The sequence below is a fragment of the Rhinolophus sinicus genome, chromosome 14, assembly GCF_057876585.1.
Source record: "Rhinolophus sinicus isolate RSI-liver-muscle chromosome 14, RSI-T2T, whole genome shotgun sequence".
NCBI classification, from domain to species: domain Eukaryota; kingdom Metazoa; phylum Chordata; class Mammalia; order Chiroptera; family Rhinolophidae; genus Rhinolophus; species Rhinolophus sinicus.
This window is the reverse complement of record NC_142514.1, coordinates 29,790,200-29,807,199: the sequence shown is the minus strand read 5'-3', so window position 1 is coordinate 29,807,199 and position 17,000 is coordinate 29,790,200. Positions and strand designations below refer to the sequence as shown.

The window sequence follows — 17,000 nt, the reverse complement described above, 5'->3', positions numbered from 1 at the left end:
ACTGCCGTTGGCAACTTTCCATCTCTAAGACCTCCCCTCCATCCCTGCGCCTCTCCAGGAAAGCACTGTGTATGAGAGGGCATGCCTGAATTTGCCCACTTACTAGTCACAATCTTAGTTCTGACCTGCTTGAAACAGCCCATTCCTCCCGCCTCACTATATCCCTCTCTTTGAATTTGCAGCCTCATAGTTTTTCCTCCCAAGTACACTTTTTCCTTTGGGACTGACACTCACTTAGGTGCTGGTTCAGCCTGGCCTTGGGGCCATCATTCTTGAGCATTGCCTCCTTGCATGAGAACTGGACAAAGGAAATTAAAAGTTTCCAGTCTCTGTCAATGCCCTGTACCAATTTTTTTCTCCATGTAAACAATCTTAGCTAATAGTCATTTGCTTCTTTACATTTGAAAGGACCTCAGTCTATAGCTTATTTTATAGATAAAACCCAGATGGAAGATGTGACTTACCACGAGCCAGGGGCATGGGCCTAGGCCTCTTGCTTCTAATCTAGAATCTTCCCACTTTAGTTTCTCATGTTAGTTTGAGCTTCACTCAAGCAAAGTGACTTGCTTCTTCTTATAGACAGCTTCTTCTCCTTTCCTTTAATTCAGTGACAAATGATTACAATTAAAATAAAATGATGCTTATGCATGAACTAGGCCTGGGAGGAAGGACAAAGAACAGGAAGCTGACCAGCAGTTTGTGTCCTCATCTCCTGACCCTTTACTGGTGCCGTTTCTGCTGCAGCATCCATCACATGAACTGCACACCCAGAGTTTGCCTCTGGCTCTGTGGAAGGCTGTCAGTGGTTCTCTATTCAGCTCTGACAAGCTCCTTAGGAGGCAAGCAGGGAAGCAGGCAGCTGTTAGGTATTTTTACAGCTAAGCAAGTTTTAAGTGTTAAGATTAGAAATAAAGGTGACTTTCACTTAGTAACCATGTGTTGTCTGTTCTAGCTCCTAAATGTCTCTTCATATCTACTCCATCTTTATTCACTGCCTTAGTTCAGGTCCTTGTCAGTGCTTGCCTGAACTCTTTCAAGTCTTCTAGTGAGTTCCACTTTTCTCCTTCCTCTCTGTTCCCTCCTCCACATTGGCTCCAGAAGTGCCTTCTAAATCTAAGTCCAATTCTCTCTCCCTTTCTGAAAATCCTCTAATTTTTATCCACATGCACCAAGCTCTTTGTCATGACTTACTAAGCCACCAGAATCTGTCCCCTGCCTACCTCTTTAGCCTGATTTCCGGCCACTCTATCTCTCACACTTTGTGTTCCAGCATCACAGACCAATATAGTTCTCTGAATATGGCATATATTTCATACCCTGTGCATATGTGTTACCTCTGCCTAGGATGCTCTATCTCCCTCACCTAGTTAGAAAACTTCCATTCATCTCAAAACCCAGCTTAGACTTTCCTGATTTTCTTAGTTTGGCTGCTGTCACAATATCATAGACTGGGTGGTTTAAACAACAAATATTTATTTCTCACAGTCCTGGAAGCTGAAAGTCCAAGATCAAGGTACCAGCAAATTCTGTGTCTGATGAGGGCCTGCTTCCTGGCCTGCAGATAGCCAGCTTCTCCCTGGCTATCCTCACATGGCTGAGAGAGAGATCATCTCTCTAGTGTGTCTTTTGATAAAGGCACTAATCCCATTAAATAAGGGCTCCACTCTCATGACTTAGTTACCTGCCAAAGGCTCTGCCTCCAAATAACATCATTTTGGGGATTAGGGCTTCAACATATGAATTTTGAGGGACAGAACATTCCATCCAAAGCACTGACCATTCCTCTTCCCACTCCATTGATTTTGTCCATCCCACCTATAGAATAGAACACTTCTTTGCCACTTTCAAACCTTATGATGTTACTATCGTTGCACTTACACTATGTTATAAATATTTTGTTTTCATGTCACATATTTAGTCCCCCAATCCAACTATAAATTTTTCAAGGGTAATGGCTTTTATTCATCTTTGAATCCCCATCATTCAACACCAGGCTTGGTATATAAATACACATATGTTTTTAAGTTGCAATATTACTGCAGTATCATATAATCTACCCTTTTAAAGTACAATTCAGTGGTTTTATTATATTCAGAGGATTGTGCAACCATTACTACATTTTAATTCCAGAACATTTTAGTCACCTCAGAATGGAACCCCATTACCCATATTAGCAGTCACATCCCATTTTCCCATATCCACAGTCCCTTGGTCACCATTAATATACCTTCCATCTCCATGGGTCTGCCTATTCCGGACATTTCATATAAATGAAATCATACAATATGTGGCCTTTTATGGCTGGCTTCTTTCACTTAGCACATTTTCAAGATTCATCCATTTGTAGTGTGTGTCAGTACTTCATTCCTTTCCATAACTGAATAATATTCCACTCACGGACATGGATAGACCAATTTTGTATATCTACTCATCACTTCATGGACAGTTAAGTTGTTTCTATGTTTTTGGCTATTATTATTAGGCTGCTGTGAACATTCATGTACAAGTTTTTGTGTGTCAGTAAATGTTTGAGTCAATGAATAAATGAGTGAATTGTGGTGACATATTTCATAATGTGTTCTCTGACCAGGATATGCATATAATCTTCTTTCCTTCTTTTGGGCAGGTCTGGGGCGGATCGTCCAGGCTGAGGAATATCTATCCCAAGCCCAGTGGACCGTCCTCAAATCAACTGAATGTTCTTATGCCACCCACTCTTTACTGCATCGAAACCTGGGACTTCTCTGTATGGCTAAGGAAAACTCTGAGGAAGCCCGTTATCATCTGGCCAATGATGTAAACAAGCTAAGCTATAACACTTGAATGATTCTGACAATAGCTGTTTAGTATTTTTTGTTTTTTTAACCAAACGTTTCTCTATAACTTTCTGTTTACATTTGACTGTTCGGTAGGGTATTAGCAAGAACACTATTCTGACAACCTGCGCTCAAGCCTTTCAACTTCCCAGCTGTGCGACCTCGGCCAGGTCACTTCATTTCCCCAAGCTTCATTCGCTTTGAGGATGCTGAAGGGAGGCAGAACAGTGTGCTGGTGAAGGGAAGGGCTTTACTTCACGTCCCAGCTCTGTAGTTTCACCAGCCACACAGCCTTTGACAAATCATTTCACCTCTTTCATCACCCGTAAGACAGAAATCCTAAGATGATCTCTGTCTCATTAGGTCATTGAGAGACAAATAATAGGACAATACATGTGCAGCACTGTGGCTGCTATTTTTATAAATAACATCAAGGTCTCTACCTTAGAGTGTGGCCATGAAATTTCAATGAGCTGGTCGTATAGGAAAGTGCTTTATAAGCTATAAAACTCTGTGCACGTGTCAGATAGGATGATGAGGGTGGTGACTGAGCTGTTCTTTCAAAATTTATGAGCTTTCCATTAGGATTTCAGTATTGGACAATATTATCAGAGAGTAGAGAAATCTGGGTGAGGTTAGGGTTAGACTGACGTCTGCATGCAGGCTGGTTCTCTCCTCAGCCTCTCTGGGCAACCCTCCCTCTGGTTGGCTGCCACTGCACAGTGCCCATAAATCCACTGGCAACATTCTCGTGCTGGTTAGTCTCTATATTCCCTTACCCGCCATCCATTCTCTGCCCTACTTTGCCCTGGGAGGCTGCCCTCTATGCACCACACAACCTGGACTCCATTGCTCGCTGGCTTTGGTTGGGTTTGGAGAGAGAGAGGTGTGGCAAGGGAATGGAGGTTAGGAAGAGAAAGAGATTGGGGTGTTTACACTCTCTGCTGTCGTTCTGCCCCAGCCCAGTTCTGACAGCGGCAGTTTTCCTCCATGACCACAGCTCCTGTCCGGAAGCCTTCTCCCGTAGCTTTAGCTCTTGCTGGTCCTGGAAACCCCGCTTTTCCCCCTTGTTTTTTCAGGACTTGGGGTGATAATAGTTTCTGCTGTTGATAATCCCTAGTGCTTCACTAGCTCTGGTTGGTTCCTTAACCCTTCCACATCTCTGTAACTAATTTTTGTTGAACTGTCTGCAGGAAATAATTTTGAGGGTGCCATCTGGTTCCACCTAGGACCTTGACTAATACTCTTCTTCATCTGTGTTTCTTTATATAAATATACTCTACGCCCTCTGACAATTAAGCAGAGACTCATTCTGTTTTGAGCCGGGGCACACTGTTAAGAATTAGATCAAGTTCAGATTACTCAGCCTAGCTTCAAAAAATAACTATAAATGTCAAACTATTAGGTTGGTGCAGAAGTGATTGCAGTTTAAGAGGTTAAAAATAATTGCAAAAACTGCAATTACTTCTGCACCAACCTAATACTATACTGTACCCCTGAAACTAATATCGAATGTCAACTATAATTGAAAAATAAAACACGTTTAAAACAATCACAGCTTTATTGATACATACCATAAAACTCACCCACTTTAAGTGTACAATTCAATGATTTTTAGTAAACTTATAGAGTTGCACAGCCATCAGCACAATCCAGTTTTAAAACATTTTCATCAACCCGAAGAGATCCCTCATATCCATTTACAGTTATTTCTCATTCCCAGCCCCAGCCCCAGGCAACCACTATCTGTTTCTCTAGATTTGCCTTTTCTGGACATTTTTGCATCTGACTTCTTTCACTTAGCATATTTATATTGAGATTCATCTATGTTGTTGTATGTATCAGTGCTTCATTATTTTATTGCTGAGTAGTAGTCCATCACCTGAATATACCACAATTTGTTTAGCCATTCAGCAGTTGATGGACATTTGGGCTATTTCCACTTTTTGGCTGTTATGATTAATCCTGCTGTGAATGTATATTCCCAGGAGCAATATATGAGGGTTCCATTTTCTCTACACCCTTGGCAGTACTTGTTATATTCTGCCTTTTTTAAAAAAACTTTTATTTTATTTAAAGTATGTTTTTCCAGGACCCATCAGCCCCAAGTCAAGCAATTGCTTCAATCTAGTTGTGGAGGGCGCCGCTCACACTGTCCCATGCAGGGATCGAACCGGCAACCCTGGTGCTACGAGCATAGCACTCTAACAAACTGAGCTAACAGGCTGCCCCTATTTTGCCTTTTTGATTAGAGCCTAGTGTGTCTGAAGTGGTATCTCATTATGGTTTTATTTTGCATTTCCTTAATGACTAAAAATGTTGAGCATCATTTCATGTGCTTATTAGTCATTGGTATATGTTCTTGGAGACATGTCTATTCGGATCCTTTGCCCATTTTTTAATTTGGCTGTTATAAAAGTTCTTTATATAGTCTAGATACAAGTTTTCTCAGATACATGATTCACAAGGAGATTTCAAGCACTTCCTTCTCCCTTCTGCTATAGATTTATTTTTCCAGTTGTGCATTTGGAACAGAGGACATCAGGACCTCAGGAGGCTACTTCCATCTGGCTAATATCTTCTATGGCCTTAATAAGTTGGACCTGGCAGACTCGCTATACACCAAGGTGAGCTGGGGAATATGGGAACTGAGACTTGACCCTTGGGCCTTTGTCTTACAACTGGTGTTGGATCATTCATGAAAACTTTGAGGCAAAGAGAGATGAAGTGACTTACTCAAGTTCACATAGCCTGGTACATGATATATTCCACTTTTCTTTCTTCCTGTTTTTCTACTACCAAAATAGATCAGTCCTTAGCATCCATAGGACGATTAATAAATAATAAGTGACGGGTCACTAAGAACCAAACCCCTGCAAATAGACTCTGTCATATGCTCTGTCATACCCACAGGGATGAGCTAGTGTGTGCATATTGAGATGTGTGATAGAGAAGATGAGTTTTTTCTGTTTTTTTTTTTTTTTTTTTTTTTTTTTTTTTAAGATTTTATTGGGGAAGGGGAGCAGTGTGTATTTCTAGGACTTTATGGGGGAACAGTGTGTTTTTCCCAAGACCCATCAGCTCAAAGTCAAATTGTTGTCCTTAAATCTTAGTTGTGGAGGGCGCAGCTCAGATCCAAGTCCAGTTGACATTTTCAATCTTAATTGAAGGGGATGCAGCCCACCATCTAATGCAGGTCGAACCGGCAACCTTGTTGTAAAGAGCACGCGCTCTAACCACCTGAGCCATCAGGCCTCCCCTCAGCAGCTCAGTGGCAGCTCAGCTCAAGTTGTTGTCTTCAATCTAGTTGCGGAGGGTGCAGCTCACTGGCTCATGTGGGAATCAAACCGCCAACCCTGTTGCTCAACCTTCATGCTCTAACCAACTGAGCCATCTGGCTGCCTAAGAAGAAGAGTTTTTAAGAGAAAACTATTGATGAAAGGTCGTACCCTGTTTCCCCGAAAATAAGGCCTAGCTGAACAATCGGCTCTAATGCGTCTTTTGGAACAAAAATTAATATAAGACCTGGTATTATATTATATTACATTATATTATATTATACCCAGTCTTATATTATATTATATAAAACCCTGGCGTTATATTATAGTAAAATAAGACCGGGTCTCATATTAATTTTTGCTCCAAAAGACGCATTAGAGCTGATTGTCCGGCTAGGTCTTATTTTCGGGGAAACACGGTATGAAGGGATTAAAGAACATGAGAGTACTTTGAAATTTTCGTCTTTACATGTGAAAGATTTTAAACCATTTCCAATATGTTAAAATGTCAGTTATGTTCATACAGTAACACCTCACTTAGCAAGCGACCATTCTTGTGTGATATAGGCTCTCATGCTGCAACTATTCATATTTTAGGTCCACTTGTGAGGAAGAGGCATTGTGGTGTAGCTGAAAAGAAGTGACCTTCAGAGTCAGACAGACTTGAATTTAATTCCTCGCTGTGCCACATAGCAGCTCTTACCAAAAGTCAAGTGTGATCTTAACTTCTCTGACCCTCAGTTTATTTATCTGTAAAATGGGACTAATAATATGACTTCAATTGGGATGCTGTGAGGATGTAAAGGTTTAGTTGTATGTGCTCAATAAATGGTAGCCATTGTTATTAGACCCCCACCAGGGCTGTCCCCAGATCAGCCTGCCACATGCCCTTGCAGCCTCTCTCTTGTCACTCTCACTTTGGCCTTGCCTATTTGGGCCCTTAAGGCTCCCCCTGCCTCCAGGCACAATGAGAGAGGGAGTGTGCAGACTGTCAGGAAACCTGGCCAGAAATGCTGCCCCCCCAGCTGGCTGGTCCAATGGCAAAGGTCTGGCCTGCTTATCTGATTGCATCTCCTCTCCCAACAGGTCTCTGAGATCTGGAATAAATATTTGAACAATCACTATCAAGTCCTCTCACAGGCTCGCATCCAACAAATAGATTTACTGGGCAAACAATTTGAGACTGACACTGGCTTGGGTAAGTAGCAGGTCTCCCTAGGAAGCAGAGCAGTGACTGCATCCCTCCCAGCCCACAGGCCTTGCCCTGGAGAGGGAAAGCCGCTCTCCCTGTCGGGGAGCACATCAGTGCCATCTGCCCCATTTTCCTGGTGGGGAAACTGAGACACGCGATCCCTGGCATCACACCCAGCCTTTCAGGGGGTTCATAAGGGACAGATTTGGAGGGGAAAAGACCCTGCAAGAGCCCACTGTGATTTCCGCAGAGCATCCCTTTCTTTTGTGTTATCCCTCCAGGGCACATGAGGCAAGGTAGACTCAGGCAGAAGTCACGTTGCTCCATTGTTCTGGTGCCTTATCCTCTTCCTTTGCTGGGCAGTGAGCTCCTCAGTGGTGGTGTCGAGTCTGAGTCATCTCTCCAGCCCCAGGCTCAGCAAAGGGCTGAGTGTGGAGTAGCACTGTACAACATCATTCCCTCTGGGAGAATAAAGAGACAGAGGATCTAGTCAGTGCTCGAAAAAGATAGACAGTGTAGCTGGTGATACAGAGCCTTTGTCAATTACCAAAAGAATATTTCCGTGAGTACAGATTATATTTCAAGATGGGCCCCAGAATGAAGAGGTGAGGATGGTGTTGGAGAGGGAAGACTTCTTACAGGAGAGATTTTGAGCTAAGGTTTAAAAAGTTAAGAACTTAATGACCTTTCTCTCATTGTCAAGGTGGTTCATGTTAAAGTAGAAAACTTGGAAATCACAGATATCCAATGGTAGTCAACCTTAATATGATGGTGTATATCCTTTCTGTCTTTTTCTCCAAGCCTTAGCACAGTAAGTCCTCAATGTTGTCGATAGATTCTTGGAAACAGCGACTTTAAGCAAAACAACGTGTAATGAAACCAATTTTAACCACAGGCGAATTGACATAAACAAGAGTTAAGTTCCTGTGGCCTATGTCTGGGCACAAAAACATCACCAAACTTCTAAATAAAGACTCAAAACACTTCTGATAGTAAACATTGAAATAAATGTGAGCTATATGTACATTTAAGAAAGATGAGTAAAAATAAGTAAGGTAATTCTTTTCCAAGCTGCTTATTCCAGTTGAGGGTCACAGGTGACTAGAGCCTATCCCGGCAGCTCAGGGCACAAGGTGGGCACCCACCCTGGACAGGACGCCCTTCCATCACTGGGCCACTCACACACACCGTGCCACACTCACTCAGACTGGGACAATTTAGACACGCCAATCACCTAGTGTGCACATCTTTAGGATGTGGGAGGAAAACAGGACCAGGAGAAAGCCCAGACAGCCCTGGGGAGAACGTGCACACTCCATGCAGACAGTGTCCCCGGCCGAGAATTGATTTTTCTTTCCTCATCAACATTATCATGAAGTGACGCTGAACAAAATGACGTTGTTCTAGGATTTGCTGTACTGAAAACGTGCTTTTAAGGCTCTGGCCCATAATAACTCGTAATAAGTCAATAAATGAGAACCAAAGTAGAACCAAAAGCTGCTGGGGGAAATTGTAAACAGCCTTCCCCAGAGGAGGCAGAAAGGCTACTGCTTAAGACTCCTTGGATTTGGGGGAGAAGAATGAAGGTGCTGCAGGAAGCCCCTGCTCCCTTCTCCTGCTATAAGGTAGAAGCTGGGTTGGGCCCAAGAAATCCTGCTGTGACAAATGCCCTGTATTCGGGCACCTAAGAGATCTAATGCAGGACTCTGACAGAGAGAAACCTTGGCAACTTGGGGACCTGTGGGAACGAGCATGTTTTTAGGTTATGCTGCTAATGATACCCTCGGCAAAGCTGGGGAGCTTCCTGAGATGGTAGCTGCCTGCTCTGCACTGGCAGCAGTCCCCCCGGGAAGGACGCCGTGGTTTGCGCTGCCTCCCTCAGAGGTGGCTTCAGGAGGCCAGGTGCCCTCCAGCTCAGTGCTCGTTGCTGAGGGTACACTCAGCTGTCTCCCAGGTCTGTTTCCTCATCCCTCCCTTTCCATGGCAGATGAAGCCCAGGAAGCAGAAGCCATACGCATCCTGACTTCAATCTTGAACATTCGGGAAACTACCTCTGACAACGCCCCTCAAAAAACTGTCTTCATTCTGAAAACCCTGGTCATGCTTTACCACCTAATGATGAATCCTTCAAAGGCAAGTTTCCTTAGAAAAGCAGCATGTCTGCAATGGAGGTGGAATTCCTCTAGTTAAATTCAGCTATGTATTGCCCAATTACGCTGGCTTTTATGCTCAAGTAAACTGCCACTCCAAAAAAAATTCAGATGCTCATAACATTTTTCATTTGTTGAGTCCAGCCTGCATAATGGAAACCCAGGGTTGCATAGGTAAACTGAGGCTGGGCAGCGCTGGGGAGGCTGCAGGGCAGGAGGGCTCTGCGGAGTCCTTGGTGGAATGGAGTAGTAGCTCTCACTATACTCAGTGAGTGAATTCCCTGTTGCTGAATTGATCCAGGCAGAAATGGATTGCCATAAAATAATTTAAAAGGTAATCATTTTTGAGTGGTACTTACGTGCCAGTCACCAGCCTGAGTACTTTACATGTATTACCACATTTAATTCTCATACCAACCTTATAAAGTAGCTGTTTTATTATACCTACTTTACAGGTAAGGAAACTGAGGCACAGAGAGGGTCTATGATTTGCCCAATTTCTTACAGTCAGTGGCAGATCTCAGGCTTATCAATTAACTGATTCACTCATTCATTCAAATATTTATTGAGCATCTACCATTTGCTATTCTAGGAACTGGGGATACAGTGGTGAGCCACCGGATAAATTCCCTATCTCCATAGGACTTAGGTTTTTTTAGAGGAGGAGAAGTCACAATAAACAAGTAAACATATAAATATGTAATAGAATTTCACATAGCGAAAAGTGCTACAAGGAAAAATAAAGCAGGCAAGGAGAGAGAGGAGGGCTGGTTGGAGGAGGCCTTTCTGTGTGGGTGACATGGAAAATTTAGGATTCCCCCCTTCCTCCCTGCCTTTCTTCCTCCAGTACTTTCTTCAACAAACTTTTGCTCAACACCCACTGTGTCCCAGGGCCTGGAGAAGCTCCCAGTCAGCGGGTCATAACAGAGGTCACAGCAAAGCTCAGGGCACATGGGAGCACAAAGGGGGGACACTAACCATATCTGCAATGGGGTAAGGGTGGCTAGGGAACAGGGCAATATCTCCACCGAATTTCTGCAGTCCAGGGTCCAACTTTCCACTATGTACTCATGGAAGTCATTACCCCAAGGCGCGTTAAGGGTGTTAGATCTATAAGAAGTCTTTAGAGAAAAGGGACACATCAATCCACTCAAGATGGGCACCTCACTTCCTTCAAGTCTTGACTCAGGTTTCAGTAAAGCTTTCCCTGATCCCCTCTCTAAAATTGTAAAATGCCGTTACCACGACTGATGCTTCTCCCCCTTTCCTGCTTTATTTCTTTTTCCTTAGCATGTGTTACTATTTAAGACGCACTCGTGTTTTACTTATTTGTCTCGTTTATTGCCTCTCTCCCCTGCTAAGTTCTGCAAGTGCAGGAATTTCAGCCTGTAGTCACAGTACCTGGAACATGGTGGCCATTCGATAAATATTTATGGGAAGGAAGGAAGGAAAGGTAACAAGGAAGGAAGGTGGGAGAGAGGAAAGAGCGTGCAAGAGTCTGTCCCAGGATGTCCTGTGAAGCCTCTGTCCAAGTCTAAATTCTGGGCCACATGGCCCCCAAGATAGCAATTTCCTTGTGGCACCTATCATGTCTATGTCCCTCAATGTAGGTTCAAAGGGCCCTGCTTAAGATCCTGCAAAGATCTCACTCTGCTAAGATGGTGTGTTTGGTCAGGTCAGGTGAGGTTTTCTGGTGCCCTCCGGCCCCACCCAGCACACGTGTGGCTCGCTATAAGGACACAGTGTGTGTTCTCACCAGTTTCCAGCAAGAACTCAGTGGCTGGTATGAGAAGCTGCTGGGTCATTGCCCATGTTTCTGGGATTGAGTTTCCCAATGTCATGCTTTCCTGTGACAACTTCCTTTTGTCATTACAATTCTATTCCAGGCACAAGAATATGCCATGAAAGCCTTCAGTCTAGCTCAAGAACAACAGCTCAGTGAACATGAACAAAGCACCATTCAAGAATTATTAAGTCTCATCTCAGCTGAAGAAGCTCATTCCATTACATAGTGACCTATGAGTTCTGTGTCAGGGCTCGTTCCAGGGGCTATTGAATGTCTGACATAGTCCAGCCTTGCCCATCTGCTTTGAGGTATGTACTAGGAATTGCCCAAGTTCCCACTCTCTTCCCCAGTGACTGCACATGTAGCTGTGTTTTTATTCTTGCATAGCACATGTGAGGGAACTTTAGGCATAGACATCAGTAAAACCTGTTTATCATGACCTTTGCACTTGGTTTATCATAATTTTGTATGCCTTTGAGTAATGTGCTGTCAGCTCACTAATATGGTATTCGTAATTAAATTGCAAATAGTTTATCGTATTTGCCAGAAGTCTCCCAGTGCATGTTTCATAGTTCTTTGCCAAAAAAGGGGGTAGGAATAGAGGTATAGTGGAGCAGTTTCCCTAATCTACTGGAATTACATCAGCATTAATTTGATGTAGATTGTGATTAAAATGTCTATTACAATTCCTCGAGCAATCACTAAAAAAATTACTCTAAAAAATAGTTAAAAATCAACAAAGGAATTAAATTGGTATATTAGAAAAGATCCATTTAATGCAAAAGAAAGTAGTAAAGGAGGAATAGAGGGACAAAAAGGACATGAGATATATAGAAAACAAATAGCAAAAACATAAATCCTAGGTCTTTGCCAGAGGAGACCCCTGGACCTTGCATGGAATCCCAATATGCATTGGCTGAGCTACCATTCCAGGTTGGTGTCTTTCTATAGATGATGATTTGAAGCAGATGTGAGCCATCTATACTGTCTAGGGGAGAAGACTCGGAAAGACCCCCTGTGATGTAGGGGACAGAGTGCAGGCCATGGAATTAGATATGCCTGGGTTCAAGTCCAGCTCTGTCACTTAATAGCTTTGTGAACTTGATCCCGCATAACCTTATTATTATTGCTATAAATGGCCCAGATGTGGCCACAGCTGTATCAGCTTGTCTTATGGATGGCTGTGGTCGTTTAGCATATCCCTTTTTTTTGTTTTTCGTTTTTTGCCTCCAGACCTGCTAAGCAGTTTGCTCATTAGCACACTTTTCTTCCTGGGAAGATCTGCACCCAGGAAGAGGATACACAAGTTAAGGGACTGTCAGAGAGTTTTATGTTCCTCACTGTAAGTTAATTTACTGAGACATATGTTGTAAAAATAGGTCAGATGGGCCACCCGGCCCTTCAGGTCTAGGTAAAATCTGCTGGGAATCCCATTCTATACCTTTGGGCATTCTTAATGCCTCTCCAAGATACCTATGAAGTGTCAGGGCCTTACCTTTCTACTAGCCATCTCTCACTCCAGTTTTTTGCATTCTCACTCTCCCTTGCTCATCTTGTAGTTGTTTCTTTCATCTCTTTAGAGACACAACCCCTTCTTCTTGATTCTCACTCCCTAACCTCAAATATGAGTTAGCTCTTGCAAATAGACGTTTCATGAAGATTGAGGAGGGTTTGTGAGGAGGAGGATCAACAACTCTTAGCAGATAATTTAAAGGAAAATATTAGAACTTCTGTATTCTAAAAAAGCCCTTTAAAGTGCATTTCATTAAATTCTAGTTCTCGCCTTTGCCATATTCATTGTCCCTTTCTCTTTTTCCCCCTCCGTTACCTATTCTCTGTTCTCTCCACCCCTGAATTTTTATCCATGAATCCCCATTGAGTATATTTATAAAATTATTGTTTAAATTTATTATTCCTATTGACAGATTTTCCTCTTGATTATGGGCCATACTTTTCTGCTTTTCAACATGTCTTAGTGATTTAATTTTCAGTCTTCCTACTTTTCTAACACTTTCATGTAAGGCTATAAATTTTCCTCTAAATACTGCTTTAGTTGATACTACATATTTTAAACTGCAGTATTTTGTCATTTTGTTCTAAATATTTCTTACTTTTTTTATGACTCCTGAGTCATTTAGAGGTATGATTCTTAATTTCTAAGAGGTGACTTTACTTCTTTGTTGTTGATTTTTAACTTAATTTTATTGAAGTCATAAAATATGCTGTGTACAATTTAGACTTTTAGAAATTAGTTGAGATTTGCTTTGTGACCCAGGAAATGGTCAATACTTGTCAATGTTCTGTGCAGGCTAGAAAAGAATGGAGTTATTGGGCACAGGGTCCTGTATATGTCCATTGGGTCAAGCTTGTTCATATTTGCAAATCTTGCATATCCTTGCTATTAATACGTTTTTCATTTATATCTGAGAGAGACATATAAAATCCACCCAAAATGAGCGTGGGTGTATCTATTTCTCCTTGCAGTGCTGTCATTTTTTGCTTTATATATTTTGAGACTTTGTTATTAGGCAAATACAAATTCAAATACTATATTTTCCAGGTGAATTAAGTATTTTTTTTTTTTTATATTATGAAGTGATTCGCTTTATCTCTAGTAATACTTTTGACCTTAGAGTCTATTTTGTTCTCATAATAACAGAGCTACTCCTATTTCCTTTTGGACTGGATTGCTTGTTATCAGTGGACATCATTACTTACCTCTGCTTCAGTATTTACCTCTGCTTCAAAGGGGAAGTTAGGAGCTACATTTCCCAATATCTCTTTCCTTTTATGATTTTGGGTTAAACTCAGCCAATAAGGTGCAACTCCACAAGATTTGGAAGCTAGATGAGAAGGAGCATCCATTAATCTTTCTGAGAATCACCCACTGTTGCTTTCCTGAAAGCAGATTTCCTGTGAAAGCAGCTTGCTGATCTTTTGCTCCCTGATCTTTATCAGCCGGTCATTTCAAAGACTGTGTGAGCCTCTAATTCCCTGTATTAAATAAATCTCTTTACTCAAAATGCCTAGAGAGGCTTCTGTTTTCCTGTCTAAGCCCTGACTAAACACTTGATATCTCTGCTTGCAACCTTTACTTTCAAACTATATCTTTATGTTTTGGATGTATCTTTTATAAAAATAGTATAATTAGATATGTTTATATCTAATTTTAAAAGAATCATTGAGACCATTTATATTTTATTTATATGCTAAAGTTTTGGATTTAAATTTATGATCTCATTTTGTGACTTCTGTTTGACCTATTTCTCTCTTTCTTTTATATCGATTATATATTTTGTCTCATTCCATTTTCTCCCCGTCTGGTAGTTTGTAGGTTATATACTGTGTTTCTATTCTTTTAGTGATCACCCTAGAAATTCAAATATTCCTTTCTAACTTCTCAAAGCCTGAAGTTATTTAGGGTGTTTACCCTCATCCTGGACATACAAAGTCTTTAAAACCTCTTAACTCCATTTACTTCCCCCTAACTTATATATTATTCCTGTTATTTATTTCAGATATAGCTTAAACCCACAAGTCATAACTATTATTATTTATAAAGTCATCATACTCTTTCTTGCTTTTCATATCTTTTATCTGGGATTACACTACTGACAAATCCTGTAGTATTTCCGACAGTAAGGGTTTGTTTATGGCAAGTCCTCAGATTGTTTTTTTCCATTACTCTAAAAATGTTTTATTTTGACCTCATTTTTTTGACTCTTCAATGAAAATGTATTTCATTTTCATACATGATGCAGTGATTCAGGACATAGTCTCAATTCTAAAGATCTCTGTGAAATGTGGTTTACTTGACCAAAAAAGCTATACACAGATTACAGAGAACAAGCAGCTCTGCAGGGATAAGTTATCTCTTATCTTCCCCCCTGGTAACTACATCTTTCCTAAGCATCTTCAGTGGAATGTGTAAGTGTGGAGCTGAGGGATCATCCCTGAAATGCCTGGCTAAATATTTTCTGCTAGCAAGTACATATGCACTGTTACAAATTATATCATGTTGTCTGTGAGCCTGTATTTAACAAAAATTCCCTTTGAATAGTTGTCCTGCGTTCCCACTATATAACGTTTTATCATTGCACAGCTATGGACCTGTGCTGTGCCATAGGTCCTCAGATGACCAAGATTAGAACCAAACTGCTCCACGACCAGTGGTCCCATTACAGATACATATCATGCAGGTGAGGTGTCCCTGTGTTCCTGACGGCTCTATGAACTACAACGTCTCTCAAGCACAATAGGTCACACAAAACAAACATTTGGCAAAGTAAAGGCTTCGAGAAAGATGATGAAGCATTAGTTAAATGACAGACCATGTCATCATTTTGTTTGATAGAAAAAGTATGTCTTTCCTAATATTCATCAAGATTGGTGACAATGTAGTGGAGATAAATATTTTATATATGTGCATTCACAAACACAGTTTTGATAGTTAATACATACTTAAACAGCAGCAGGGCTAAAAGTGATAAGCAAGGTCCCTATTGAGACCAGGATATAACAATGAAGATTATGTATTATAAATATTGTCCCTTGCTTGCAAACTTTTTGTAAGGATTATAGACCTCCCAGAACATGTAAATGAACAAGGAAACAAACGTTTTCAATGAAAAAAGATCCTTAATAGTTTGAGAGTCAAGCTTCGCCACAAGAAACAAAACTGGATGTGGGAGATGAGGAAGACAGCAGCCAAAAATGACTACTGGATTTTCACTTGCGTTTTTTTCTGGCTTGAGCAAGCAGGGGCATTGTGCGCTCAGGTGAGAAGGCCTTGGAAGCAGCGTGAGTTTGCGGGAGAGAGATAAGAATGTGAATTCAGATTGGGGCATGGAGAGTTGGAGATATTTATGAGACATTTGAGAAGAGATGAAAAGGTAGGGAATTGGACATGCAAGCTGACATTAAGGAAAGAAGCCTGGGTTTGAGAGATAAATTTGAGAGTATCATGTAGATGGTAATTAATACCATGGAAACGGAGAAGATCGCCTGGGGAAGAGAAGAGACATCAGGAAATGCCCCCAAACCCAACGTTCAGTGGAGAAGAGGTGAACCCAGCAGAGGAGGCTGACATAATTTCAGATTTATTGAGACTATTCATGCAAAGAATTCTCACACGCCTTTTACCCAGATTCCCCAAATGTTAATGTTTTATCATATTTGCCTTATTTGTTTTCTCGCTGTGGATACCCATTACTCTGAACCATTTGAAAGTCAGTTGCAGACATTTTGCCCCTTTATCCCTCAATATTTAATATGTATTTTCTAAAGACAAGGACATTCTCTTATATAGCCTCATCAGTACAAGCATCAAAATCTGGATATTAACATTAATATACTATCAGACAATAAAATACAGACCTTATTCAGATTTCACCAATTGTCTTAATAGTGTTCATTATAGCCAAAGAAAATCCCTGAGCAAGTAATGCATTCAGTTGTATGTCTCTTTAGTCAGTGGAGTGCATTTAGGTGTGACACAGTGTGCGGCTACTCAAATGTTCTCTGACTTATCTCAGGAGAAATTCAGCCAATGTTTTCTAACAATGAAGAAGCCAAGGCCCTTTGGGAGACCTAAAGAGCTGTGACTCATGGAGGGTAGCTCGAGGCTGTTGGAAGAGCTGTAATCCTTGGAAAAGTCTCTTCCCTGACTTAGGAAATCGCTACAGTGAAAGATGCAGCTGCTGGGAAGGCAGTGAAGTGGGGACCAGTGTGACAGCCAGGTGGGTGCCAGCAGCATGGAGGCTGCGATGGTCTCAGAGG

At 41.5% G+C, this 17,000-nt stretch overlaps 1 protein-coding gene across 4 annotated transcripts in view; it reads left to right on the top strand.

Moving 5' to 3' along the window:
• ZMYND12 (zinc finger MYND-type containing 12) overlaps positions 1-16,613 on the top strand; it is a 32,653-nt gene extending 16,040 nt beyond the window's left edge. For 3 of the 4 annotated variants that reach the window (XM_074334536.2, XM_019751153.3, XM_074334537.2), the window contains 5 exons: positions 2,627-2,796; positions 5,321-5,443; positions 7,181-7,292; positions 9,274-9,419; positions 11,323-16,613. In XM_074334536.2, coding sequence (XP_074190637.1) covers positions 2,627-2,796; positions 5,321-5,443; positions 7,181-7,292; positions 9,274-9,419; positions 11,323-11,448 — 677 coding nt within the window. In that variant the 3' untranslated portion in view covers positions 11,449-16,613. The remainder of the gene's footprint in view (positions 1-2,626; positions 2,797-5,320; positions 5,444-7,180; positions 7,293-9,273; positions 9,420-11,322) is intronic. The other variant, XM_019751154.3, reaches the window with a different exon arrangement.
• Positions 16,614-17,000: the final 387 nt, after the last annotated feature.